Source organism: Sceloporus undulatus, chromosome 6 (genome assembly GCF_019175285.1).
Source record: "Sceloporus undulatus isolate JIND9_A2432 ecotype Alabama chromosome 6, SceUnd_v1.1, whole genome shotgun sequence".
Taxonomy (NCBI): domain Eukaryota; kingdom Metazoa; phylum Chordata; class Lepidosauria; order Squamata; family Phrynosomatidae; genus Sceloporus; species Sceloporus undulatus.
Window position 1 is genome coordinate 7,232,794 of NC_056527.1, and position 26,774 is coordinate 7,259,567.

At 41.5% G+C, this 26,774-nt stretch overlaps 1 protein-coding gene across 4 annotated transcripts in view; it reads left to right on the top strand.

The window, feature by feature from the left end:
• The window catches only part of VILL (villin like), a 48,675-nt gene that overhangs the window by 15,605 nt on the left and 6,296 nt on the right, over window positions 1–26,774 (top strand). For all 4 annotated transcript variants that reach the window (XM_042474295.1, XM_042474298.1, XM_042474297.1 and 1 more), the window contains 16 exons: window positions 2,226–2,309; window positions 4,671–4,745; window positions 8,437–8,633; window positions 10,087–10,195; window positions 11,867–11,977; window positions 13,370–13,569; window positions 15,630–15,708; window positions 15,897–15,995; window positions 17,599–17,752; window positions 18,363–18,463; window positions 18,669–18,806; window positions 20,171–20,329; window positions 20,567–20,746; window positions 20,966–21,111; window positions 22,689–22,833; window positions 23,932–24,120. In XM_042474295.1, the coding sequence (XP_042330229.1) occupies window positions 2,226–2,309; window positions 4,671–4,745; window positions 8,437–8,633; window positions 10,087–10,195; window positions 11,867–11,977; window positions 13,370–13,569; window positions 15,630–15,708; window positions 15,897–15,995; window positions 17,599–17,752; window positions 18,363–18,463; window positions 18,669–18,806; window positions 20,171–20,329; window positions 20,567–20,746; window positions 20,966–21,111; window positions 22,689–22,833; window positions 23,932–24,120 (2,166 nt within the window). The remainder of the gene's footprint in view (window positions 1–2,225; window positions 2,310–4,670; window positions 4,746–8,436; window positions 8,634–10,086; window positions 10,196–11,866; window positions 11,978–13,369; window positions 13,570–15,629; window positions 15,709–15,896; window positions 15,996–17,598; window positions 17,753–18,362; window positions 18,464–18,668; window positions 18,807–20,170; window positions 20,330–20,566; window positions 20,747–20,965; window positions 21,112–22,688; window positions 22,834–23,931; window positions 24,121–26,774) is intronic.

Genomic DNA, 26,774 nt, shown 5'->3' on the forward strand with positions numbered 1-26,774 from the left:
TAATAATAATAATAATAATAATAATAATAATAATAATTTGTTCATTTATTAACCGCTTTTCCTACGATCAAAGCGGTGTACAGAAATCGTTAAAAACAGACAATAAAAACAGTAAGAAAACCACATCTTAAAAATACATAATTAAAACGAATTAAATGCAACAAAAATTTAAAAACATCCAATAATACTATAAAATCAAGAGTCATAAATACTATATTTCAAAATTGATAGGGGAATGTATTCTTAAACGGAATTAGGAGGGAAGACTTGAAGGAAGAGATGAGTTTTTAAAGCCTTCTTAAAGGCTTCCACCATTCCTCTAAGGCGGATCCCTTCAGGTAAGGCATTCCATAGAGAGGGCGCCACGGCCGTAAAGGCCCTTTGTTGAGTGGATGCCAATCTCACCTTAGGGTGATTGAGTGACAGTTTTCCAGTAATCCTGAGTGTGCGTGGAGGATTATGCAGGGAGAGGCGTTCCCTCAAGTAACCCGGGCCCAAGCCATTTAGGGCTTTAAAGGTAATAACCAACACTTTGTACTGGGACCGGAAACGAATTGGCAGCCAGTGTAGAGATTTTAAAATAGGTGTTTTATGATCGGACCTCGTTGTCCCCGTAATTAGTCTGGCTGCTGCATTTTGAATCAGTTGAAGTTTCCAAACCTGATACAAAGGTAGCCCCATGTAGAGCGCATTGCAGAAATCTAAACAAGAGGTTACCAGTGCATGTACTACCTTTTCTAGGTCCCCTCGATCCAGACAGGGACGTAGCTGGCGTATCAGCCGAAGCTGATACCAGGCACTCCTGGCCATCACATCTATTTGAGATGATAAACATAGGGATGGATCCAGGAGTACTCCCAAACTACGCACTTTGTCCCTCAGGGGAAGTTTAATCCCATCAAGGACAGGATGACAAATTTCCCTGCCCGGGCTAGGGGAAACTATCATGAGTACCTCTGTTTTCTCTGGATTCAATCTGAGTTTGTTTTTCCTCATCCAACCCATTACTGACCCCAGGCAGGCGTCCAGAGGAGAGATGCCATCCTTAGTCACTGTATCAGTCGGAAACATGGAGAGATAGATCTGGGTGTCATCAGCGTACTGATAACACCAGGCTCCATGGCTCCGGATGATCTCTCCCAGCAGCTTCATGTAAATATTAAACAGCATGGGGGACAGAATGGCGCCCTGAGGGACGACTGATGTAAGCTCTCTTTTCCGAGAGCAACTGTCCCCAGCCTCACCATCTGGAATCTTCCCGAGAGATAGGACCGGAACCACCGAAGCACAGTGCCCCCGATACCTAATTCTCCCAGGCGGTCCAGAAGGATACCATGGTCGATGGTATCGAAGGCCGCTGAGATGTCCAAAAACACCAACAGAGTTATATCTCCTCTGTCGGTGGCCAGATGGAGGTCATCGACTAAGGCGACCAAGGCAGTCTCAACTCCGCAGCCCGCCCTGAAACCAGTTTGAAATGGGTCAAGATAATCGGTTTCATCCAAGACCGCCTGGAGCTGATGATATTTATTTATTTATTTATTTATTTATTTATTTCCTGCCTCTTGCCATGGATCAGGGCTGCCAATTACTCTAACTGATCCTGTGTATTGATCATCTGCTTGACCTGCAGCAAAGCGGGAGCAGATCATAAGTTCTTGCTCCGTTTCCAAGACATTTTCACTGTCTAATTTCTTCAGGCCAAGTGATTGGTTTTAAAATGTAATACTTGTTTTTAAATCAATGTTTTAAAAGTAATGTTTTAATTGGATCGATTGTCTCCATGCTGTTTGAATTCTGTGCCATGTGTTGTTTTTAGCTACTTTGTTTTAAGATATAATATAAGCCGCTTTGTTCCCCTACTTTGGGAGAAAGATCGGATATGATTCGACCAAATAAATAAATGCCCAGGACAAGTGGAGGAAAAATTAATTTCCATTTTTTCCAGCATTTACCAAAATTCACAAATGTCTTCATATTCAGGTTGGGAAAAGGGTTAATTAAAAACAACAAGAGAAAACAAAGAAAATGAACTGAGAGTTTTTCTCCACCCATAGCAGAAGACTTTTGATAAAACAGCAGCCTTACTAATGATACAGCTGAGTTCCTATTTCCCTTCTCCTGCCATGTTTCTCCTACAAAACATGTAGCTGGCCTCTCTGTTAAATGAAGACATCAAAATGGTTCAAAGCCTTGCTCATTTCCCCCTCTTTGTTTGATTTCAGACTATCAGAATGACTGATGCTGAAGCCGACATGGGACTTCCTACGATTGAACAAAAACCCGGTCTCCAGATATGGACCATAGAGGTAAGGTGCAGCCAGTGTTTTCCACAGGGGTCTGTTTTGCAGAGACTGATGGAATACTATCAGTGCTTCCATTCATTTTTATTGCATTTTTAAACTGAATTATGCATTACTTAACTTGCTCTCAAAGTACTGATTATTGCAATAGTTGTGAACACATGTACAATGATATGAAATACAGTCAACCCTCCATATTTGTGGCTTTGACTTTTGCAGATTTGATTGCTTGTGGATTTGATTAATAGATTGATTAATAGTAATCTCTAGGTCCTACAGCACAACTCTATGGCCACCTTTTGCCAGAAGTTGTGCCAGAGGACCTAAACATTCCTAGAGAGAACACTTCTCTAGGTCCTAAAGCACAATTCTATGGTCAGTGTCAACCATAGAGTTCTGCTGGAGGAGCTAAAGATTCCTAGAGAAGTGTTCTCTCAGGAAAAAGTACAGTTTTTTAAAAAATGTATGGTTTTCCCACTTACATTGGTTTTCTCTGCCCCTAACCCCAGCAAATGTGGATATACATTGAGCCACAGATTTTTTTTATCCATGGATTCAAGCATCCACGTCCTGAAAATATTCTTAAAATATATAAATTTCAATAAGCAACCCATGAGTTTAGCATTTTATGTAAAGGACACCATTTCACTGCTCCATTGTATTTAATGGGACTTGAGCATCCATGGATTTTGGTATCCACTGGGAATCCTGGAACCAAGCCTCAGTGGATACCAAGGGCTAACTGTAACACTGTAAAAAACAAGAAGCAGAAAGCAAATACAGTGGGCCCTTAGTATCCCCTGGAGTTTGGTTCCAGGACCCCCCATAGATATCAACATCCCATTAATTCAATGGCACAGTAAAATAGTGTCCTTTATATAAAAAAGCAAAATCAAGGTTTGAAATTTATATGTTGTTAAAAATATTTTCAAGCCACTAATGCTTGAATCCATGAAAAAAGAATCCATGGATACAGAGGGCCAACTGTATAACAGGTACTGAAACATGTTCCTCCAGCAAGGAAGAAAATTCAATAAGAATTATAAAACTGCCTCTTGGTCGACTTATTAGCTGAGCTGTCTGCATGGGGCTGCAAGGTTTTGGGAACTTCAGTGTCCAAACTGCTGATCGGGGCTGGTTACATGGAGGCAACATAGAAAGGTGGACCGACCCTTGCCAAAATGCTCTGGGCCATTGATGTAGACTTGAGTCAATTGACTTGGACTCACATCACTTCAATGACTCGATTTGGCCTCGACTTAATAATAAATGGTGCACTGACTTGATTCCACTTGAGACTTGCATATTTTTAGCAAATGATTTGCTTCATCCAGAAACAGCAAACATGTTTAGCAATGGATTTAAAGTGGGCATTGAGGTCTACTCAGTAGGCCATCTCTGCTGCAACAACAATCCCTGAAAAATCTTTTTTTTAAAAAAAAAGGAAAGAAAAGAAAGCTCTGAAAATCAATCCAAATCTATCACTTTATTACGTAGGGTGTGTCAGTTTACAGCCCCCAATATGCAATGTTCCTCCTCCATCTAGGCTGTGACCCATTAAAATCGGTGTGTCTTTAGTTCCTGTTTCCAACTGACAGGTTTGTCCAGTTTTGTAAGTTTTGCTAGAGGTGAAAGTTTGATGAGATTAGCCAAGAAATATGTCTAGGACCTTCAAAATATGCACGAGTTGCCATGCATGGAAACTTCAGTGATACCATTGCAACTGAAGGAGGGGTTTTAGCAACAGTTTTTTATATATAAAAATGTCTATTTTTGCATATATTGTGATTCCTTTTTGTTGTTCATACTCAGCTGTGAGTGCTGCTGCATTTTGTATGTCAGGACTTGGAAACGTTATGCATTAAAATGACACATCCCAGAATCCTCAGCTAAAACTAACTTTTCCAAGCTTTGGTTGGCTAACTGTATGAGACATCTGGGCTTATGAACCTTTAATAGTAGTATGGCTAAGAGATGAAGGAATTTCTGCTGAATTTTTGCTGAAATCCACTCTTCTGCACATCATCATTTCATTGCTTTCAACAGGTGGAACTGAAAAATCGGCCGGTACAAAAGTGTTTCTGAATAACTACATGGAAATCTGAAATATCAGGGAGGAATCCATTGCTCCCATCCCACAAAGGCTCTTTCTGGGAGACATGGAGAAATCATTTAATTTATTTTGGAATTGCTGTAATTGTAACATACAGTATTGTTTTTTTCATGTTGCTATTCTGCCCTGTCTCTACCACATTTGAGTTCTTCCTCACCAACCATCACAGCCATTCTAGCTAAATTACATTTCCTACACCAAAAGTGGCAATCCTCAAAACATGTTAACTGTAAGTTTATGCTTTTTATTTTTAGAAAATGAAAATGGTGCCTGTTCCTGAGAAGGCCTATGGGAGCTTCTTTGAAGGGGACTGTTACATCATCTTAAATGTAAGTAACTCTGATAATAGGCAGGGATGTGGGTCGGGAGAGAAGAACAGTATTGGTAGTTATGCGTAGAGATAAGAATCATGTCGCTCTCCAGATGTTGTTATCAAGAGAGACCCCCTCCATGTTCCAGCTGCCTTTGCTCTGGCCTCTGAGGGAGAAAAGAGCAGCCAGGCACAGCTCCATTATCTCTTGGTCCAGCAGCTGGTGAAAAGTCTTCTTTTCATGTTCCAACTGCCATAGCTATGGCCTCTGAGGGAGAAAAGAGCAGCCATGCACAGCTCCATTATCCCTTGGTCCAGCAGCTGGTGAGAGGCCCTCCTTCCATGTTCAGACAGCTATAGAGAAGAGCAGCCAGCATCTTCTGGACTTCATCTGCTGTGGCCACCACCACCATTTCCTTTCCCTTATGTGTCATTTCTTCTTTAGACTGCAACCCTGAAGACAGAGAAGTGTCAAATTAATGATTTGCAAGCCACTCTGGAAGTTGTTTTGGCTGAAAGGAGGGATATATGTACTCTCAATAAATTAATAAATATTATTGGGCTGCAACTCCCAGCATTGCTCTCCACTGGCTCTGCTGACTAGGGATGCTGGGGTTAGTCTGACAACATCTGGAGGGACAGAAAAATACCCACCCCTTCACCAGAGAAAGAGAGGTTGGAGTGGCTGTTTTTACAATGGGTTTTATAGTTTTGTTTTTAATGTTTCATTGTCCCAGGGCATAGTAACAAAACACACACACACACACACACACACACAGGGTTTCCTGGGTCTTAACACCAGGGCCCTCTTCTCTGGTCCTTGGTGCCATGAAAAGTAAATGTGCGAGAAAGGAAGATGGAAGGGAAAAGTAAATTAGGGATGCTATGAGCAAATGTTTGGAAGGTTAGAGGAAGTAATTTGAAAGTTGGAGTAAGTGAAAAAGTTAGAGGGGTTAACAGAAGTGAAAGGACAAGATAGAAGACTAAAAGGGAGAGAAAAGAGAAAAGATGAGGAAGGAAGGACAAAGAAGAAAGGAAAAGGAATGGGAATTTTACAAGATAATGAAAGAATTTAAGTACAGTACAGAGAAGAAAGTACATGCAAAAAAGTAAGATAGTTCAAGTATATATGAAACATAAAAGACGTGATGTGAACATAAAGGAGATGACCACTCAAGGCACTAAAGATGGAATTGAAGTAGAATTTCAACCTATGAATCCTCTCTTTTTCGCACGACGTCATCACTCATCCGTTACTGATCTGTTGTTATACCATTATTATTGCATAATTTTGCATCGACAGGTATCTCATGTTAATGAGAATAATTGTGCAATAATAATGGTTATAATGACAGAGTAGCAAAGGAGCAGCAACAAATGAGTGGCAACATCATTGGAAAAGGAGAAAATCGTAGATTGTAATTCCATTTCAATTCTATCACTAGCACCTTGTGCAGTAATCTCCAAAGATGAATGGTACAAGAGGATATCCATTGAAGGAGAAATAATATGTTAGAACAATGAAGATGTGTATATTTATGAATATGTAAATGATGGTTAGATTTGCATGGTTTACTCAATAAATAAATGCAATTTAAAAAGAAGAAGAAAGAAAAGTGAATGTGAGCAAATGCATATGTGTATCTTTCCATCCACTGGAATCCTAGGATTTACAGTTTAGAGATGCCCCTGTGTTAAATATTCTTATCCAGAGAGTTCTAGCGCCTCACCAAACTGCAAAGTTTCAGGTCCCATAAAATGGAGCCAAGGCAGGTACAGTGGAATAATAGCATTATAATAGTGTAGTGTGAATAGGCCCTTTGCCTTGGTGTGAGGCCAAATCAGGTTCCTCTGGAAAATCTAGTTTTGTGTGTGTTTAGTTCCCCAGGTTTCTTGCTACAGCTGGAATAAAACTCCTTTAGCTTTTGTTTGCTCAGAGCTAAACCATGCGCAGCCCTTCCCTCTCGCCCTGTAGCCATGAAACTGCTCTTTTGCCATACAAATCCCTATGGTAACCTGGAGGCAGAGCTCTTTGGTGAATGTTTATTTTGTAGGAGAGAGCACTAGAAAAATAGTTGTTATGCATGTCAGAGCATGTGCTGTTTTTCCCGACGCTGCTTTCTCTCAAACATGCTCCAGGGATTTGAAAGTAGGGGAAGAGGTCCCCAGGAGGTTTCTCTGCAACCCAGTCCTAAGGTGGGGTTTCTTGCCATAAAGCCCATCTCTTTAATTAATGACACCTGGTTTCTGTGTTGCCTTCCTCTCAGCTGTGGCAATGGACTTTGCCCTGAGATCATCAGGGGCAGAATTCTAATGGGGATGGCAATGCCTTCATTTTGACCCCCTTGTTACTAGATCCCTGGTGTAGATGCTTTCCCAGCCTAATATATCTCACATAGGATGCATCTACACTGTAGAAACAGTGCAGTTTCATCCCACTTTATGTGCTGTAGTTCCGGCCTATGTGGGATTTGTAGTTTTACAAGATCTTTAGCCTTCTCTGCCTCACAAAACTATAAATCCTAGGATTCTTTAGGATGGAGCCATGGCAGTTAAAGTGGCGCCAAACTGTATTACTTCCACAGCATAGATGCACCCAGAGTTGCAAGGATAAAATGAGAAAATGAGAAGAGGTATATCTTTTAGAGCTCTTTCAAAGCAGAGGAAGTAAAAAATTATGAATAATAGAAATGAGAGACAAACAGACCAATACACATGCAAACATACACACCTTTGTTGTACGTGTGTAAACATTTAGTACACCTCAGCATATGTACTGAACAGCTGTAAGCCCTTGCAACTAAACCAGGGAATGTCATCATCCATTTGTGAAGCAAAATACATTTTTGGTTCAGAGAGAAATGTCTGGGGGAAGACAGTGTCTTCTGCTCCTCTCACCTCAAACTGCCCAGACTGTGGTCACTTGTGACCTAAACTATCAATTCAGTCCACAACTCAGATTTCCAAGTCAGAATTGCCCTAGGTTTTGAGATTTCAAGGTAAAAACCTGAGAATACTTGAATCCAACTTGAGCATTGGTCTATAACTCTGGAGACCAGGGTTCAATTCTCAGCTTAGGAATTGAACCCTGGTCTCCAGAGTTATAGTCCAATGTAAACCCACTGGGTGACTTTGGACCATTCACAGGCTCTCAGCCTCCGGAGAAGGCCATGGCAAACCTCCCCTGAACAAATCTTGTCAAGAAAAGCCCATGCTTGCCGAACATCTGCCTTTGGACAGAAATGGACTGTGGTGTTCACCTGAGCACCTTTAAAACATTGAATGTATGGTGTGAGTGGGGCAAGGCTCAGTGGGAAGAGAAAGGAGAAAATTTAAACATTTTTAAAAAGTTAAATTGTTTTACATTTTCATTAAAAACATCACACCTTACCAAATGTTCACTTTAAACAAATGAAACTATGTAAATGTAAATATACATTTAGGCTGTGCCTATGATATTGCAGTTCATTTTAATTTTGCTAGTTGTTTATGTTACCATACCACTATTCCCATTACATTCAGTGATATATGGCAATTGCATGCTTTTCTATGCTGTGTAAGATCAACTGCTTCCATGAATCATTGATAAAACTCTGCTTTTACAACGCTGCCTGGTGCTAGTCCCAGTATCATCCAAATCTCTTGGAGATACCCATGACCAGGACTACTTCTTTGTTCATTCTTTCATCCCATGCCTCTTCCATTTGTAGAACACAAAAACGCGGGCCGGATTTGCCACCGACTTGCACTACTGGATCGGGCGTGACTCCTCTCAGGACGAACAGGGGGCAGCTGCGTTCTACGTGACTCAGCTCGACGATCTGCTTGGTGGGAACCCTGTGCAGCACCGAGAAGTGCAAGGGCATGAGTCAGCAGCCTTTAAAAGCTATTTCAAGAAAGGCATCATGTGAGTAACGGGGAAACACATATCCATGAGAGAGTCCAATTCATTTCAGTGGGACTTCTACCGGAGAAGCAGATAAAATTCAGTGACTTTGAGCCTCTGAAATGTTTCCTCATGTTCAGACCTCTGTAACTATTCCTTTGCTCTAAGTGAGGACTAGTAAATCATTATTTTTTAAAAGGAAGGAATTGAAGTCAGGATTCTGAAAAGTTGCAGTGTACTAGCCAAGGCAGGGAGGGATTACTTTGCTCCTACAGTCCCTACAAAAGAAAAAACACATACACATTGGGTGCCAAAATATGCCAACTTGGTGACAAAATTTTGTAACATTATAGCAACCCATTCCCCCCCCCCCATTTCCAGTTACTAAAAAACCTGAGTTTTCATGTTAAAACATGGTGTGTATGGAGTACGCACCTTATTTTAGTGAAGAATTGTGTTTTCAAAGAGACTTCTGAAAGTAAAGATTTCCATTTCCTTTGCTCACGAAAATATACATTCATAAAACAACCCATTTGCAAACCTGCTTACCCCAACCTGCTTATTTAGTTTACTTATTAAAATATTTATATTCCACCTTATATCACCAGGTATCAAACTTGTCAAATTTCACAGAGGCATGTTCCCTGGCAGCTGCAAAATTAACTGGAGGGCTGCAAGCATATATACTGTCTATCTTTTCCTACTGTTCATGTAGTGAAAATGGTTAGGGTTGCCTAGTTTCTCTGGCCCCGGATAGTACAACCTCTTATGTTGCCCAGTCAGCTCAAAATGGCAAGTATATGAGAGGCCAGCCTATATAATACCCATCTCAAGAGGAGGATCTCTCACAAGAGATCCAATTATCGATGAAGCAGAAATCCAACATTTCAGGTGGTCCTTATCTTAGGCTGCTTCACATTATCCTATCTTAGGGCAAGTCTACATTTACCCTAAAATCCAAATGGGTCCCAGATTTTCCAGATTCGCAGCAACTCTGGTCTTATTTGCACTGTTACTTAAGACATCAAGGGAAATTGCAGCAAATTCAGCTTAACTGGCTACATGTTTCCCCATTTTGAGGTTGCTTTGCAGTAAAATGGCAGTGCACAAGTCAGGTTTTTTTGGCCACGTATCCATGGCTACTCTGGTTTTTTTTTTTTCCCCTTTCCTGTCTGTCAAGCATGTGAAACTATGCATTTCTGCAGATACTACCAAGCAGTTATATGCACATAAGTTCATGTTAAAAATGGCAACCTAGCAGCTTGAACATCCCAAAGTTTCTTGGGAGGGCCAACATATGGCCCTTGCAACCTTTGTGGGCTGCAGGAATGTCAGAAATGCTACACACACACACACACACACACACACACACACACACCCCTGACCAGAGGTCCAGTTTGTGGGGCAAGGGATACCACTGTTGCAGAGTTTCTACACTCACTCACTGTTATTCATCCCTATTTCTTTCCAACAGCTACAAGAAGGGAGGCATTGCTTCCGGTTTCAAGCATGTGGAGACCAACATGTACAATGTCAAACGCCTTCTTCATGTCAAGGGGAAGAAGCATGTGACAGCTACAGAGGTAAAGAGAGGGAAAATATGACTCCTGTTTGATCACTTGCTATCAGACTGCAAAGTTGTGTTTGAAAACCAAATCCACCACAAAAATGTTGTTGTTATGTGTCTTCAAGTCGACTCCAGCTTATGGTGGTTCTATCATGAGATTTTCCTGACAAAAGAAGGGGCTTGCCATTGCCTTCTTCCTAGGCTGAGAGAGAATGACTGGCCCAAGATCAAGCTGGTGGTTTGAGCATCTGGCTCTTTGTCCCCTCCAGAAGGAAATAGAACACCCTTTCTTACGTATCCTTTGTACAGAAACATGGAGCTATCTAATTCTCATTAGGCTGACCAATTCAGCATAAAGCTTGGAACTACTACTTTTTAAAATTACAACCATGGCTAGTGGGAATTCTGGGTTTTGTAATCAAAACAGTAACTATTCCAAGCCCAGGTTCTGCATTGTCAAAAAGAAGACAAAATTGATCAGACATTTGCCTAAAAGGTGTACACAGTAAGGTATAAATTTGAAAAGAATTACTGTAATTAATGACAAACCTCCTTGGAACAAATCTTGCCAAGAAAGGTTCACCTTAGGGTTGCCATTAGCTAGAAACGACTTGAAGGCATTCAACAATATATATATATATATATATAAAATTGTTGTTGTTGAGTACCTTCAAGACATTTCTAACTTATATATATCCAGGGCTAGCCATGTTGGCCATATAGCAAGGTACAGTATCATCCAAAACCCAGAAAACAGTGATGCCTTTATTGGATTAACAAGCTTTTGAAGCTCCACTGTCTTCTTCATTGTGCAAAGGTGATAAAAATTATACAAGAGAAAGAAAGAAAGAAAGAAAGAAAGAAAGAAAGAAAGAAAGAAAGATTGACAATGTTAGTCATATCCCCTAAAGGCCATTTTAGGGGATGAAACATATCGCTACAGAGCCTAAGGGCCACAAAAACATTTAGGAGTTGCACGAGGCTGTATTTTGTCTTCCCTTTTTATTTAAACAGAAGTGTTAAGCATCTCGCATCAGTGGAGAAGACTATGCCCCTGTATGACTCTTTCATCTGCTGTCGCATGCTAACTGTTGAACGGGGATGTAGCTAGGATTTTAGGAAGGGGGGGGGTCCAGACTAAGTGCCACCATTATAATAGGGCTTGGATGCGGCGGTGCAACAGCACACACCATTCATTTTTCTAATGGAAGGGGGAGTCCGAACCCCAAGAACCCCCCCCTTGGCTACGTCCCTGTGTTGAAGACCAGTTTTGACACCATAGTGCTCTCCGCAGTGGTTCTTTATCTTCCAGCTAGACATGGCCCTTTAAATAGAGCTTCCCACCATTAAACAGTTTAACACATTAGAGAGAGCACCTTTGAGACTAACCGAAAGAAAGTAGTTGGCAGCATGAATTTCATAGGCGTCAGTCTACTTAAGACCAAATGCATCTGAGGAAGTAGACTACAAGATCTCTCTGCATACTGATTCTACAGACTAACACGGCTATATTTTTGTGTTTAACACATTTAACAGGGTGCATGGCCATCCTAACATAAATCCTTTCCAAGGCAGGTTAGGCTCTGTGCATCCAATTCACTCAATTCTCAATTCTCGGGTTGCAATGCATGTCCTTCTGTAAAGTTGTGCATTAAACATCCACTGCTGTTGTTTTACCTCCAAACAGGTGGATCTTTCCTGGAACAGTTTCAATAAAGGTGACGTCTTCCTGTTAGACCTTGGCAAAGTGATTATCCAGTGGAATGGCCCCTTGTGCAATATTGCAGAGAAATCTAAGGTCAGTACAGAAATTTAGTGATGTTCATTCTGAATAAGTTCTAGCTAGTGCATGGGGGGAGATTTTAAAAAGCGGGGTCCCTAATGTGGTTTTTTGGTTTCGTGTTGGGAGACTTGTAATATTTAACTTCTGGGAAAAGCTCTGGAGTTTAAAAATGGACAATAAGGGAGTACCCCACAAATGTGGGGCAGATAGGGTCATGTGTTGTGTGGCCTTATCAACCCAAACTCTGGAGGATGGAGGGTTTAAACAAGTTTTTAAGTAATGTAAACAAGGCCTCAGCAGGGAGAAGAAGAAAGGAGAAGGGGGAATCTTGTCCTTCCAAGTAGGCTCAAGCGAAAGCAAACTGCTGCGTTATTTTCTAGCTTGTGTGTTCTTCCTCTTTAATAACTCTTGACCACCTTCCGATATTTCTTAGTCAGACATGTCCCAGTTTTCATCTGTGAAATGTTGGACGGTACGATACAGTGATAGGGTTGCAACCTCCAGTCCTAGATGGGGTCACGCTCTCCACAAAGGACTGTGTTCGCAGTCTGGGGGTGCTCCTAGATCCATCGCTTCACATGAGAAATCAGGTGAATGCGATGATCAGGAGCACCTGTTATCAGCTTCGGCTGATATGCCAGCTGTGCCCTTTCCTGGAAGTAAAGGACCTAGAAACTGTTGTACATTCACTGGAAACTTCACAACTTGATTTCTGTAACACGCTCTACATGGGACTATCCTTGTACTTAGTCCGGAAACTTCAACTAGTGCAAAATATGGCAGCCAGGCTGGTCACCGGAGAAACTAGGAGTGACTGAATAACACCCATCTTAAAATCTCTTCACTGGCTGCCTATTAGTTTCCGGGCACAGTACAAGGTGTTGGTTATAACCTTTAAAGCCCGACATGGCTTGGGTCCAACCTATTTGAGGGATCGCCTGCTTCCATATAATCCGCCCTGCACCCTCAGGTCCTCTGGGAGGAATCTATTGCAGCCTTTAAAAACCAGACTAACTGCTACCTCCCAGAGGGCCTTCTCTGCAATTGCTCCCAAACTATGGAATGGTTTAATAGATGTTTTAATTGTAAATTGTTTAATCCTGTTTTAAGAGGGGGGAATTTGGGACATAAATTTGTAAATGTGGATTTTAACGTGTTGTAGCCGCTTTGATTGTCTTGTCACAGAAAAGCGGGATATAAATAAAAGTTTTATTATTATTTATTATTATTATTATTATAGCTGGTCAAGTTCAGCAATGTCTGACATTTCACATCTGAAGGCTTTCATCTGAATCGATGAGACTCAAAGCAGAAATCATTGGACTAGAGACAGTCCAACCAACCGGTGCAATATTAGGCGGGTCCAGTAGTTTCATATTTGTCCCATTCACTCTTTCATTTTCCCAGGGAATGCTCTTGGCACGAAGCATCCGCGATGGCGAGAGAGGCGGGCGCGCTCAGATTGGCATTGTGGACAATGAGAAGGACTCCCCTGACCTCATGCAGATTATGAAAGCAGCCCTGGGCGAGAGGCATGGAGAGCTGAGAGAGGCTGTCGCGGATGAGAAAGCTGACGAATTTCAGAAAGCCAACGTCCGCCTTTACCAGTAAGTCCCTGATTTGCTGACATCAGGAGTCCTTTTCTCTCTTTCTTTTGCCCGATGCCCAAAGCCTGTCTCAGTTTTCTATGTTCAGGAGCTGAATCATAAAAGTTACATTTCTGTGAACCTGAAATCCCAGATTTTGTTGTAAGAACAGAGATATTGATGCCAAGGCACCTGCCTTTTGTAATCACTCAATATTAGTTTCAGGACAGTCAGTAGGAAATTGAATTATACTTTTATTAATGTCAAGCTTGATACCCTGAATCAGGGCTTGTGTTGGCATTTGTGGGCTCTTGCTGATATATTTATCCCAGTTGGGGAACCTGCTGACCATTCTGTATTATAACCTACAACATTTTACAGATGTAAACTGGGACACATGGCACCAAGCCACATCAGAGTGTGGTCAAAAGCATGGCCAGGCAACAAGAGTCAAACATTATTAATGTGGAAGAATACTACTATTTTAAGTACAGAAACCCTAGATTTTATGTACTAAATTTGGGAAAGGCAAGACTCTGGAGCTTATCCCATGGCGTTTTAATTCGTCTTACCTCTATCTGGTTTAAACCTTAATTTGGGCAGCATCCTGATATTATCAGATGGTTTTTGCAGCCTAATTTGCCACCCGAATACAACCTGGGTCCATCCCCGCTTCCAGGAGCATTTGGCCAGCCATTTTCTCAAACTGGAAAACTCACAGATGCGAAAAGAGTTGGGAGAAGCAGCTCTGGAAGTGAGGATGGACCCAGGATGTATTCAGGTGGCAAATAGGTGGCAAAAACCATCTAATAAAATCAGGATGCTGCCTGAATTAAGATTTAATCTGGATAGAGGTAAAACAAATTAAAACACCATGGGATAAGCTCCTCTGTCTGCTCCTTTCTCTCCTCCTGAGTTAATTTAATGCAAACTATTTTTATTTTATTTTATTTTAATTCAGTTTGCAGCAGTTGAAGTAAGCCTTGGATGAAGGGGGAAAGTGGGAGGAGGAAAGATAAAGTGTGACATTTTATAGATGGCTGAGAAAGTGGGACAGTAGAAGATTAACCAGGGCTGTCCTTGCCATCAGAACAGTTGGGGGGGTATGCCTTAACCCAGGGGTAGGCAACCTGCGGCCCGCGGGCCGGATGTGGCCCGGCAAGGCCTTGGGACCGGCCCCAGCCCGGTCCTGCCTCCGATTGCCGCTGGGGCCTTTGGGGGGCAATTGTCTATAGAAGCCTCAGAAACATGCATTTATATTAACATTTTTTTAAAAATCAGCAAATTTTTCCGCGTGTCCTCCATTTTTTTAAAAAAAAGTGTCTTCCGTTTGAAAATTTTGTCCTACATTTGTCCTGGCTTATTTATATATTTAATTTTTTTAAAATTATTTAATTATTTATTTTTTGGCTTCGGCCCCCCAGTTGTCTGAGGGACAGCAACCCGGCCCCCGGCTCAAAAAGGTTGCCTACCCCTGCCTTAACCCCTCTCCTTCCTGCTGAGTTAATTGAATGCAAATTCTTTTTGTACTTTGAACTCAATTTGCAGCAATTGAAGCAAGCTGTAGAGGAGCAGAGAAACTAGAACATTTTAAAGGCAGTTGAGAAAGTGGGACCCCAGAGGATTAACCAGGGCTGTTCCTGCCAAATTGGAACAGTTGGAAGGTATCCACTTCTTGGCTAACTTTGAGTCTTAACACGTTATTAAACAAACCCGCAGGCACACCAAAAGAGATGTGTTTCTTTTTCTCCTTCCACGTGATGTTTCTTTCTCTTCAGGTTGTAAAAGCATGTGAGAATGGTAAAAGTCTCATTTTTGCCAAACAGATTTTTCCAGCTTGGCAAAAGGGACACTTTTACAACACTTTTACACCCCTCTTCCACACTTTTATAACCTGAAGAGAACATCATATGGAGGGGGGGGGCATGTCTTTTCATTAGCTGGATTTTTCTGGAAACTAGAAATCAAAAAAGGAACATTTCCAACATCTGACTTAGACCTTAGTATGAATGATCCACTCTCAGCTTTAGACTTTGGAGAATGTCTTCAATATTTTTCTCTCTCCATTTCTTCTTCTGTAGTGTTTATGAAAATGGCAAGGACTTAGTGGTCCAAGAAATTGCTACAAGGCCCCTTACACAAGACCTTCTGAGGCATGAGGTAAGAGAGCCATTAAGCTGGGCAAGATGATTTAAACCCTTCCTTTTCCTTTCCTTCCTCCCCCCCCCTTCTTTTTTATTTTTATTTTTCTGCCCACATAATTAATTAGCCCTGATTTCTAAACGCTCAGAGCCATGGGTTCAAATCTTTTGGCGATGTTTTTAAAAGCATTTTATTTTCCCTGACAGGACTGTCACATTTTAGACCAAGGTGGTTTTAAAATTTATGTTTGGCGAGGAAAAGATTCCAGCAAAGAAGAAAAGAAAGCCGCCTTCAGCCGAGCAGTGGTGAGTTGTGTGCTCAAAGAGGCTTGCCAAAATGTTGATTTATATTCCTCTGGAAAAGGAGGGTGGCAGAGAAATTGAGAGAGAAAGGCAGTAAACCTATTTATTTATTTATTGCATTTATATCCCGCCTTTTCCTCCAAATGGGGTCCAAATCTTAAAACAATAGGAGTGGATATCTTGGCATAAGTCATAGAGAAAGAGTGGAAGCATATCGGTGGGATGATGTGGACCAGAGTCTGGCATTGGATTTTCAGCTGTGAACTGTGAGGAAGATACTAAATTTGGAGAGCCAGCATGCTGCAGTGGTTTGAGTGCTGGACTATGTAACTCTGGAGACCAGGATTTGAATCCCTGCCTGGACATGAAAATTCATTGGGCAATCTTGGGCAAGTTACACTCGCTCAACCTGGTAGTGGTTGGCATGGTCAGGTACCATGTCAGGATGCGCAGGGAAGCCATTGAAATCCACAAACACCTGGACAATTTCAAAAGGAAAGAGGAAACCCTTAAAGTAAACAAGGTTTGGCTACCAGTCCTTCAAGATGAAGACTTAGCAAATGCAAATGAGAAATTTCCCAGGGTGAGGGGTTTCCAGCAGACAATGAGCACGAAGCAAGCAGATACTCATCCTCTTTTGCAGACCCTCCCACCTTGAGGCCTGCCATTAGCAACAGAACAAGACACATGCAAATCACTCCTGCCTTCCCAGGTTCACACAGTGTGTATGTATACACACACACACACACACACACACACACCCCTACCTCCTTTCCAAGCAAGCATTCTCTGAAGATGCCAGCCACAGATGCTGGCAAAACGTCAGGAAGAAGCTCTCCTAGAACATGGCCATATAGCTGAAAAACCCACCAAAAACTATGGATGCCGGCCATGAAAGCCATCGACTTCACAAAGGCAACACCTCTGTGAAAAAAACCTAGCCAAGAAAACCCTATGATAGGTTTGACTTTGCATCACTATAAGTCAGAAATTTCTTGAAGACACACAGCAATAACACCAACTAAATCCGGAACCTTGTGCTAAATGAATGCTTGTGCCATACAGTCACAGATGGGTACAGTACACTTCTTTCTTCACTGATTTCATTCTTAAAGAAAGCAGTTTTTGAGAATTTTAGCAATTTCCCCCCACTGCAAGCAAGTCTTTGAAAACTGCACAGTTTGTAACTTACCCAGTGTAAAATTTGTAAATTTTGTGCAGTGAACAGCATTTTCTATGCAGGAAAGATGATTTTTCTGCACTGAAAATGCTGTTTTCTGCACAAACACACACACACACACACACAAGCCTTGCACAAATTTTGCCCAGAATAACTCCCAAACTATGCAGATTCTCATCTGTGAAGGATTTTCCTTGTCAAGGTTTCCCAGTGCTGACAAACACATTCCTCAACCATTTTTGAATCTTTTCAAATATTCTTTCCATCATTAGAGTACACAGAGCCTGCCGTCTTCTTGACCCCTTCGCTTGTTCCCTGTACGGAAGATGAAGGCGCAACCAGTTCACGCTGTTCTCTCTCTGAAGTTAAAGATTTAGTTATTCCTTTTGATCGTTCTCTGCTGATACATGTTTGGATTCCTTCTAGGGTTTCATCCAAGCCAAAGGGTATCCCGCCACTACAAACATAGAAGTCATAAACGACGGAGCAGAGTCCGCCATTTTTAAACAGCTCTTCCAGAAGTGGACAGGAAAACATGAGACTCAAGGACTCGGCAAGGCTTACAGCATTGGCAAGATTGGTGAGACAGAAATGCCAAAATGTATTTGTTTGGTGCCAAAGTCGACTTTAAATCCCTAGTGGTGCAAAGAAGGGATTTCTCCTAATATGCTAAGGTTGGCTTCAAAGAAGGAATATTCTTAGGGACCACAATGAGCAAAGCAAGGTTAAACACCTTCTTAGTAGCTATACTGGTTGTGAAAATTATCATATGTGCTCTAGATGATGCATTTTGCATTTTCAGCGGCTGGGATTATATCCACACTACAGCACTTCAATAGCACTTTTGGTGTCATGGCTCCAACCTATCGAATCCTAGGATTTGTAGTTTCATGAGATACTTTGAATTCTCTGTTAGAGAGTGCTTAATGCATGGAAGGGAACTAGATCCTTATTACATTACACTGCTCCCTCCACATTTTCTGGGCTTAGGGGTAAAGGACCCGCATGAATATGGAAAAATTGCAAATAAAAAAGCACTACGGTTAGGGTTTAGCTATAAACATTGTTTTTTAAAAAGTTGCTTTTCCTAAATATCATATGCCATTGAGACTGCAGATAATATGAAAATACACACCCCGAGGTGCATTACACATAATGCTAAAGAATTCTTATTTCCATTCTCTGAACAGCCAAGGTGGATCAAGTTAAATTTGACATCACTCAGCTGCATGCTCAACCCGAATTAGCCGCTGAGCAACGAATGGCAGATGATGCCTCTGGGAAAGTTGAGGTGAGTAAATGCTTTTCTTAACCCACTTCTTTAAAAAATCTGAAATCCAAAACACTTCTTGTTCCAAACATTTTGGATAAGGGAGACTCAGCCTGTGTTACATTCATGTAACTTTGCTTATTTTATACTCACCATACACACACACACACCACCTTGCACATTTATTCTTGTTTTCTTTTCTCTTTCTCATTCTCTCTTTCTTTAGGTGTGGAGGATTGAGGATCTGGAGATGGCCCCAGTAAATCCCAGGACCTATGGCCAGTTTTATGGTGGAGACTGTTATCTGGTGTTGTACACCTACACAAAATCAGGCAGACCTCATTACATTATCTACATGTGGCTTGTAAGTAACAGCAGGGAGGTGATTTCATTTTTCAGCATTACCATCTTAAGAATGGTTCACAACCACCAAAACTGTTAGTGTTTTATTATTTAGCATGAAATTCCTCCCTACCCAGGATCACACAGTGTGTATGTGTGTGTGTGTGTGTGTCCAGCTCTTTTCTATGCCAACATTATCTGAAGATGCCAGCCACAGATGCTGGCAAAATGCCAGGAATAAACTCTTCTAGAACATGGTCACATAGCCTGCAAACCCAACAAAAAACTATAGAGATTCATTGAGGGTGTACTTGTAGACTTACAGTAGCTTTGTAATACAGTGGTACCCCGGGATACGAAATACCCACGTTACGAAATTTCCGGGATACGAAAAAATCCCATAGGAAATAATTGTTCCGGGTTACGAAGGTTTTTTCGGGTTACGAAAAAATTTTTGGTGCTTTTCGGCGCTATTTCACACGAAATCGCGGCTTTTCCCCATTAGCGCCTATGGCATTTCGGCTTGCGAAGGCTTTTCGGGTTACGAAAGCGGCGGCGGAACGAATTAATTTCGTAACCCGAGGGAGCACTGTATCTGTTTTATTTATAAATCTACAAGCAAATTGTACAGGAAGCATATAAAAGTAGAGGCAAAATCCTGTAGAACAACACTTTAAGCCATTCTGTTTCATGCCTGACTGCTTTGAATCCAGCAAACTCCTAGCGATAATACAATCAGTAGTGGGGAATTTGTGCCTCTCTAAATGTTTAGGACTTCATCTCCCAAAAGCATCACCCTAAGTGACCGACAGTAAGTAAATGTGAGAAATGCAGTCCAAAATCTCGGGATTTCTGGGTCCCAATTCAGACTGTGAAAATAATCTGGGTTGAATCTCGATTGAATGTTGTTGTTCACATGCATTTCAAATGCATCCTATTAAGTTTGGGTGGGCTGCCAAAAACCCCACTTAACCCAGAATAATTGATATCAGGGGTTTCTTTGAGGGGTTTTTTTAAGATTTGCATCATCGGCACTGTGAATAACCAATGTGAATACACCCAGGATAAATCAGGATTAAACTGCATGCCTTGAATGTGTTTTGAATAATTCACATCATTAACTTCATCTTTGAGTCCTGGCACATGTGAGCAATGGAGCTTGCAGAAATGTGCATAGATTCAGTTTCAAAGTGTGAACAACAAACCCGGGATGCATTAGTGAAATTATTTGCACAGTCGTGCTTTAAAAAGTGACGACTGAATGACCCCTAAGTAATCTGCTACTCTTTTCATTGTATTTAATGTCACCATCTTTGTCCTGCCAATCATTTCCATTTCTCTTCTTGGTGTCTGGAATAAGCAGCATGTGAGTCTCTTTCTCTCTAGGGCCGCCATGCTTCAGTCGATGAAATTACAGCTTGCGCCATCAATGCTGTGGAGTTGGACAGGAGATACAACGACGAACCTGTGCAAGTTCGAGTGACCATGGGGAAGGAGCCCCGACATTTCCTGGCTATCTTCAAGGGAAATTTGATCATTTATGAGGTTAGAGATCATGCAGAAGAATCTTGGACCTGGGCCATTGCTAGATAATATATAGGCTCTATCAAGGCATGTGCATTCCTATATATTTGTCTGAGAGTTGGAAGGGACAGTAAGAGCCATCCAACCCCCTGCTAAATGGAGGAAATCTAGGGTTGCAGGAAAACATCCCTAGTTTTTAGAATCAATTATGTCTTATCACTTCGCATCATGGTTGTCAAATTCTTTTTGATTTTCTAGGGAGGCACAAGCCGTGCTGAGAAGACTGAGCCAGAGCCAGCTGTCCGGCTTTTCCAAGTGAGGGGCACCGATGAACTCAACACCAAAACCATTGAGGTCCCAGCCCGAGCTTCCTCTCTCAACTCCAATGATGTCTTTCTCCTCAGGACCAACCAAGTGTGCTACTTGTGGTGTGGGAAGGTAAATGAAGGACAATACCGAACTCACACAAGAGAATCATAGCATTCAAAGGGACCCCAAGGGCCATCTAATCCAACCCACATTCTTCCACTACTGAGCAAGTTGGAAGTGAATTCTTTACTATCACCTGCCATGTCTAGGATCCAGAATTAACCCTCATGATAGTGTTAGAATACGATAGTAGTAGTAATGAACCTTGGTTTTGTGACCCATATCCAGGGATGCAGTGGAGACGAACGAGAAATGGCTAAGAACGTGGCTGACATCATCTCCAAACGGGACAAACAAACCATTCTGGAGGGTCAGGAGCCAGCAGATTTTTGGGCTGCTTTAGGAGGCAAAGCTCCTTATGCCAGTGATAAGAGGTGAGACATTCATCATATATACAGATGTGCAAATTCAATTTAATTCCATCCACATTCTAACTGTGATCTATATCAGATGGCAACTTGTTGCTTTTTCTGCATGAAAATGCATAGTATTGGCATGTACATGTTTGAAAATGTGTGCATTTTCCTTCCATTTACTGACACATGCTCGTGCAATTATAAAAATATATGTTTTTTCTTGTAAGTGCACATAATTTTTCTAAGTGTTGTGGATGTTTATATCCCACCTTTCCTCCAAAGTTGGGACTCAAAGTAGCTCAGAATGTAAAAGAACAATACAATTAAAAACATACAAAAACAAAGCATTAAAATAAAAGTAAACTATTTACAGTATTAAAACAATTTGCATTCAGTAAAATAATAAAATGCAATTTAAAAGATTTTTTAAAATATTCTAAATACTTCAGTTAAAACAATACTAGCCTGTTCTTTTAAAACTTTCTGTTTTGTAATTGTAAGCATATCTGAATAAAAAGGTTTTAGCTTGCCAATAGAAGGGCAACATTTTGGTCTCCCTGGGAAGGGAGTTTCAGAGTCTAAGGGACTTTTGAGTTTGGTATAAATCTCATTGGAGGCTTGTTAAAGGTGAGGATTTCCAATTGCAGATTGTGTTTGGGACTCTATTTGGCTCCAGAGCTGGGTGAATTGATAAGCTCATACAAATTTGTGAAAACAATAAAACCAATACATTTCTCACTCATCCCTGTTATATACTACACAGAGATAATGTGTCTGAAAACACAGGCAGATTATCTGCAAATGTACATTCATAGTGCTGTTGAACTGGTTGGAGAGTGGAATTAGTTTTAGCAATCTCAGTGTGTATCTCTGTGTGTGTGATGTCTATAACTGATAGGAGAAATCAAAGATATAACCGTGTTAGTCTGTAGAATCAAAATGTAGAGAGATCTTGTAGCACCTTTGGGACTAACTGAAAGAAAGAAGTTGGCAACATGAGCTTTCATAGACTTAGGTCTACTACCTCTCCACCCAATGCATCTGAGGAAGTAGACTTCGAAAGCTGAGTTGCCAACTTCTTTCCTTCAGTTGGTCTCAAAGGTGCTACAAAATCTCTCTACATCATGGGGCAAATGTCGCTTCTGTGAATTATTGAGCAATACTAACTCAAAAGTACAAACTATTAAAAAGTAATTGCAAGGAAACTGAGAACCAACATGGTGTAGCGGTTTGAGCATTGGACTACAACCCTGGAGACCAGGGTTCAATATCCTGTTCAACCATGAAAACTCACTGGGTGACTTTGGGCGAGTCACATACTCTTAGCCCCAGAAAATCTCTTGATAGGTTCACCTTAGGGTCACCATGAATCAGAAATGACTTGAAGGCACACGACAACAGCAGCAGCAGCAGCATCAACAACAATAGAGAGGTTGTCAATGACTGCAGCCAGTCAGGAAGCAAAGCAGTTTACTTGCTTTCCCTTGCTACTTGGAAGTCTGGACCTTTATAGGCTAGAATCACCATAGGCTGTTGGGACTGGAAGGAAGGTCTTCATCTCATAGCTCATTTCTTATCAATGTTGCCTTGCCAAGGTTCCAAGAAGAGGTGACCCACTACCAGCCCCGCTTGTTTGAGTGCTCCAACCAGACCGGACGGTTCATCATGACGGAGGTAGTGGACTTTTGCCAGGATGACCTGGATGAGGATGATGTCATGCTACTGGACACCTGGGAAGAGGTCAGTGGGCAAGGAGCTGCACTTTGCAAAGGGCTTTAATAATAATAATAATAATTTGTTTTATTTATATACCGCTATTCCAAAGATCATAGCGGTGAACAGCAAGTAAGCTAATTAGCAAGTAAGCTAATTTGCCCCCAACAGTCTGGGTACTCATTTTAGCGACCTCGGAAGGATGCAAGCCTGAGTCGAGCTTGGGCCCTTTTGCTGGTCTTGAACTCGCAACCTTCTGGTTTTGAGTGAATGGCTGCAGTACAGGCATTTAACCACTGCGCCACCAGGCCTCAGGGGATTCAGAAAGCAGAGAATATATTTAAATCATCATCATCATCATCATCATCATCATCATCATCATCATCTGTCCATACTTTCAGAAACTGTGTAAGATTACAGAGCTTTACTTCCTATTCTGAACACGATCGAAGTAGGAAGTAAAGCACTGTAATCTTATGCAGTTTCTGAAAGTATGGACAGATATTAATTTTTTAATAAACGACAACAAGAAATGCTGGCTCCATCTAGTGACTGTTATGTTGACGGCTAAACACTTTCTAAAGCAAACAGGTACACAGATATTTGATTTGCTTTATGCTCTGCCGGTTATTTGTGCAACGACGACATTCAGCCATTGTTACAATGGCAGTTCCAGATTGTGGATTTGTGTCCACACAAGCCAGCCTGACTGGGAAATGCTTGTCTAAGGAGTTCCTAAATACTGCCTTACACAAGTGTGTAAGAAGTGTAGCTGCTGGCATAACCCTAAATTACTCCATCATAATGTCACAGTAGGAGCAAGAGTGGCGTAGTGGTTTGAGTGTTGATCTACAACTCTGGAGACTAGGATTTGAATCCTGGCTTGGCCATGAAATCCACTGGGTGATCTTGGGCAAGTCACACTCTCTCAGCCTCAGGGGAAGCCAATGGCAAACCTCCTCTGAACAAATCTTGCCAAGAAAACCCCATGATAGATTCACCTTAGGGTCACCATAAGACAAAAACAATTTGAAGACACACAACACAACACACAATGTCCCAGCAGGAGTCGAAAAGGTTTCAGCTCTTTCTCTGACCTCCTAATCTCCTACTCCCCTTTTACAGATTTTCCTTTGGGTTGGCAAGGCTTCCAACAGCTATGAAAAGAGTGAGGCCATTTCTTCAGCCAAAGAGTATTTGAAGACCCATCCGGCAGGAAGAGATCCAGCCATGCCAATCATCATGGTGAAACAAGGCCACGAACCTCTGAACTTCACTGGCTGGTTTGCTGCTTGGGACCCGTATAAATGGAGTGTAAGTAACTTTGAAATAAATCTGTTTATGTGAACAACAGGCATACTTTGGTGGCCTGTGCTTTTTGTTTTTAAAATCTACAAAAGTGGCTGATTATGAGTAGGATGAACCTTGTCAGCTCTGCTTTCTCACACCTTCAAGCTCTGTTCTTTTTTCTTTTTCACTCTCCTTTTTGCTGAGATTCTGCAGATTTTGGCAAGCTCTTATCAAATATGAACCAAACTAAATTCTAATCCATCTGCAAGTTCAGTAGATAGAGCTGAATCCTCAGCATGGAGGAGACCAAGGGTGCATCTGTACTGCAGAAATAATGCAGTTTGACATTACTTTAGCTGCCATGGCTCAGTGCTATGGAATCCTGGGATTCATAGTTTGTTTGGGCATCAAAGCTCTCTGACTGAGAAAGTTAAATATCTCACAAAACTACAAACCACATAATATCATAGCATTGAGCCATAGTAGTTAAAGTGGTGCCAAATTGCTGTATTTCTGCAGTGCAGACAAATCCACGTTGTACCATATAGATAAGGAGTCTTGTCTTTTAAAAAGGTGGCACCATAACTCAGCACCTCATCTAGAAAACCTTAATAAAGTGCCACCACAAACATGGTTGAATAAATAGAGATTCAAAAGCCAGACTTGGAAGAGCATCATTTATTTATATAGAGCCATCAATGTAAATGGCAATTTACAGAGTAAAACAATGAAAAAGACAGCTAGCCCTGCCACTCTTTAAAAAAAATATATGGAAAGAAGTAATACTGAAATAAAATCAGTATAATGCAATTGTAAAACTGGCTATCCAGATCCAGATATAAAAAGCAATGCAGTTCTTTACAAACCAAGCTAACAAATTAAACAAGCTTGCAAATCCAATTTAAATCCCCATTCATCCTTCTCATCCAACTCTGCCCTTATCTTATTATTCCTGGTTTGTCCAGCCTGGGTTTCTACATCTTCTGAGCACTTATACCCATGACAGTGAGGAGAACCTTTCCACCTACACATATTCAGAAGTAACTGTGTTGGTCATATAGCAAAGTATAATAACAAAATGCACATGAATACATGATGCAAGCATTTGAAGATGCTAGTGGAACTTTGAAAGCTTGCATCATGTATTTTGGTTGGTTGAATAAAGATATTGCTGGGTTGTGGATTTTGGATTTTATTGTACTCCACCTACACAGGCTAACTGTGAATGCAAAGCTGCAAAGCTGCCACTTGCTGCAAGATGATGTAACTAGTGTGCTGTTCACATATTAATCAAAAGGATCTCAGGAAGCATATGGTTCCTGCCACACATCCTCTTGAGTCATTTCTGTTCATTTCAATGAAGGGCATGTTCCCAGGTGATGGAGCCCAGTTGCATCACACATCATAAGCTGGACGTGCCTATCAGCTAAGTGCTAAAGCATTTGATAGGTTTGCCAAGAAGTGTTATTCAAAGCCACATTGCAACGTTCTCTGTAAAGTTTAATTTAGCAGTGCTTCTTCTTTGTTGCCTCCTTCTTCACGCTCATCTTTCTTTCCCTGGGATGTGATCCGCAGAGAGAGGTGGGAAATATAAATATAAATATAAATAATTATTATTATTATTATTATTATTATTATTATTATTATTATTATTATTATTATTATTATGTTCCTTTTGTGACATCAGAGCAATCCAGCCAGTGAGAGTCAGGGGAGCCATAACTCTTCCCTTTCTGTCAATACAAGCCTACTATGACATAAGAGCAATTTAGCTTCCTCCTTTTGTGCAAAGGGATTTTGTAGTGCCTTTGAGACTAACTGTGTGAAAGAAATTGTAGCATGAGCTTTTGTAGACTTGGGGGATGTTCCCACTAGGGGAAACCCCGCGTTCTGAATCGAATCCAAGGAGTGGCGTTCATATTAGGATCCGATTTAAACCTAGAACGGTTCTAGAGCAACCCGCAATTGTCCCCACTACAAATCGAATCGTAGAGCGGGATAAAAATTTAAATCGAATTTTCCTCATTTAACACGTGTTAAAAAAACACTAGGGTCCGACCTACGTTTTTCCATTGATTCGAGTTAGGAACCGGAGTATTTAAATAGGAACGACAGCCTTTGAATCGGGTTGGATGGATGGGAGGAGCGGACTGTGGTGGGGGCTGTCCTTGGGGGAGTTGCCCTTTCTGTCCCCATCCGTCGTGGCTGTCGCCATTTTTGCTTCCCTCACCCCTTTGTTCGCTGTGGTCTTTCAATAAGAGATAAGGATTATTTTTATTTTTTATTTCAATGGTTTACAGGCGCTTAATCTCTTCAGCGCTTTAAGCGCCTGAAGTCTCGGCTGCTCAAGCGCCTGCATCTGCAAAGGACTACAAGGCTTCTCCCGGTGGATTGCAACCTCCCCTCTGTGTGGGGAGAGCCCATTTCTAACGGAGGAGAGGCAGGAAGGGAAGGCTCGTCTCAAAGAGGCATTCCCTGCCCGCTTGGGCTCTGATCTCGCCCAGGCAGGGAAGGGAAGGCTCCTCGCGAGGAGGCATCTGATCTCGCCCAGACAGGGAAGGGCTCTGATCAATGGTGGGGGGGGGGGGATAGAGCCTTTCTCCCTCTCTTTCTCAAACGGAATCTGCCTTCTCCTCCAACCCTGGAAAGAGAATCTTTGGGAAGAGTGCTCCCTCCCT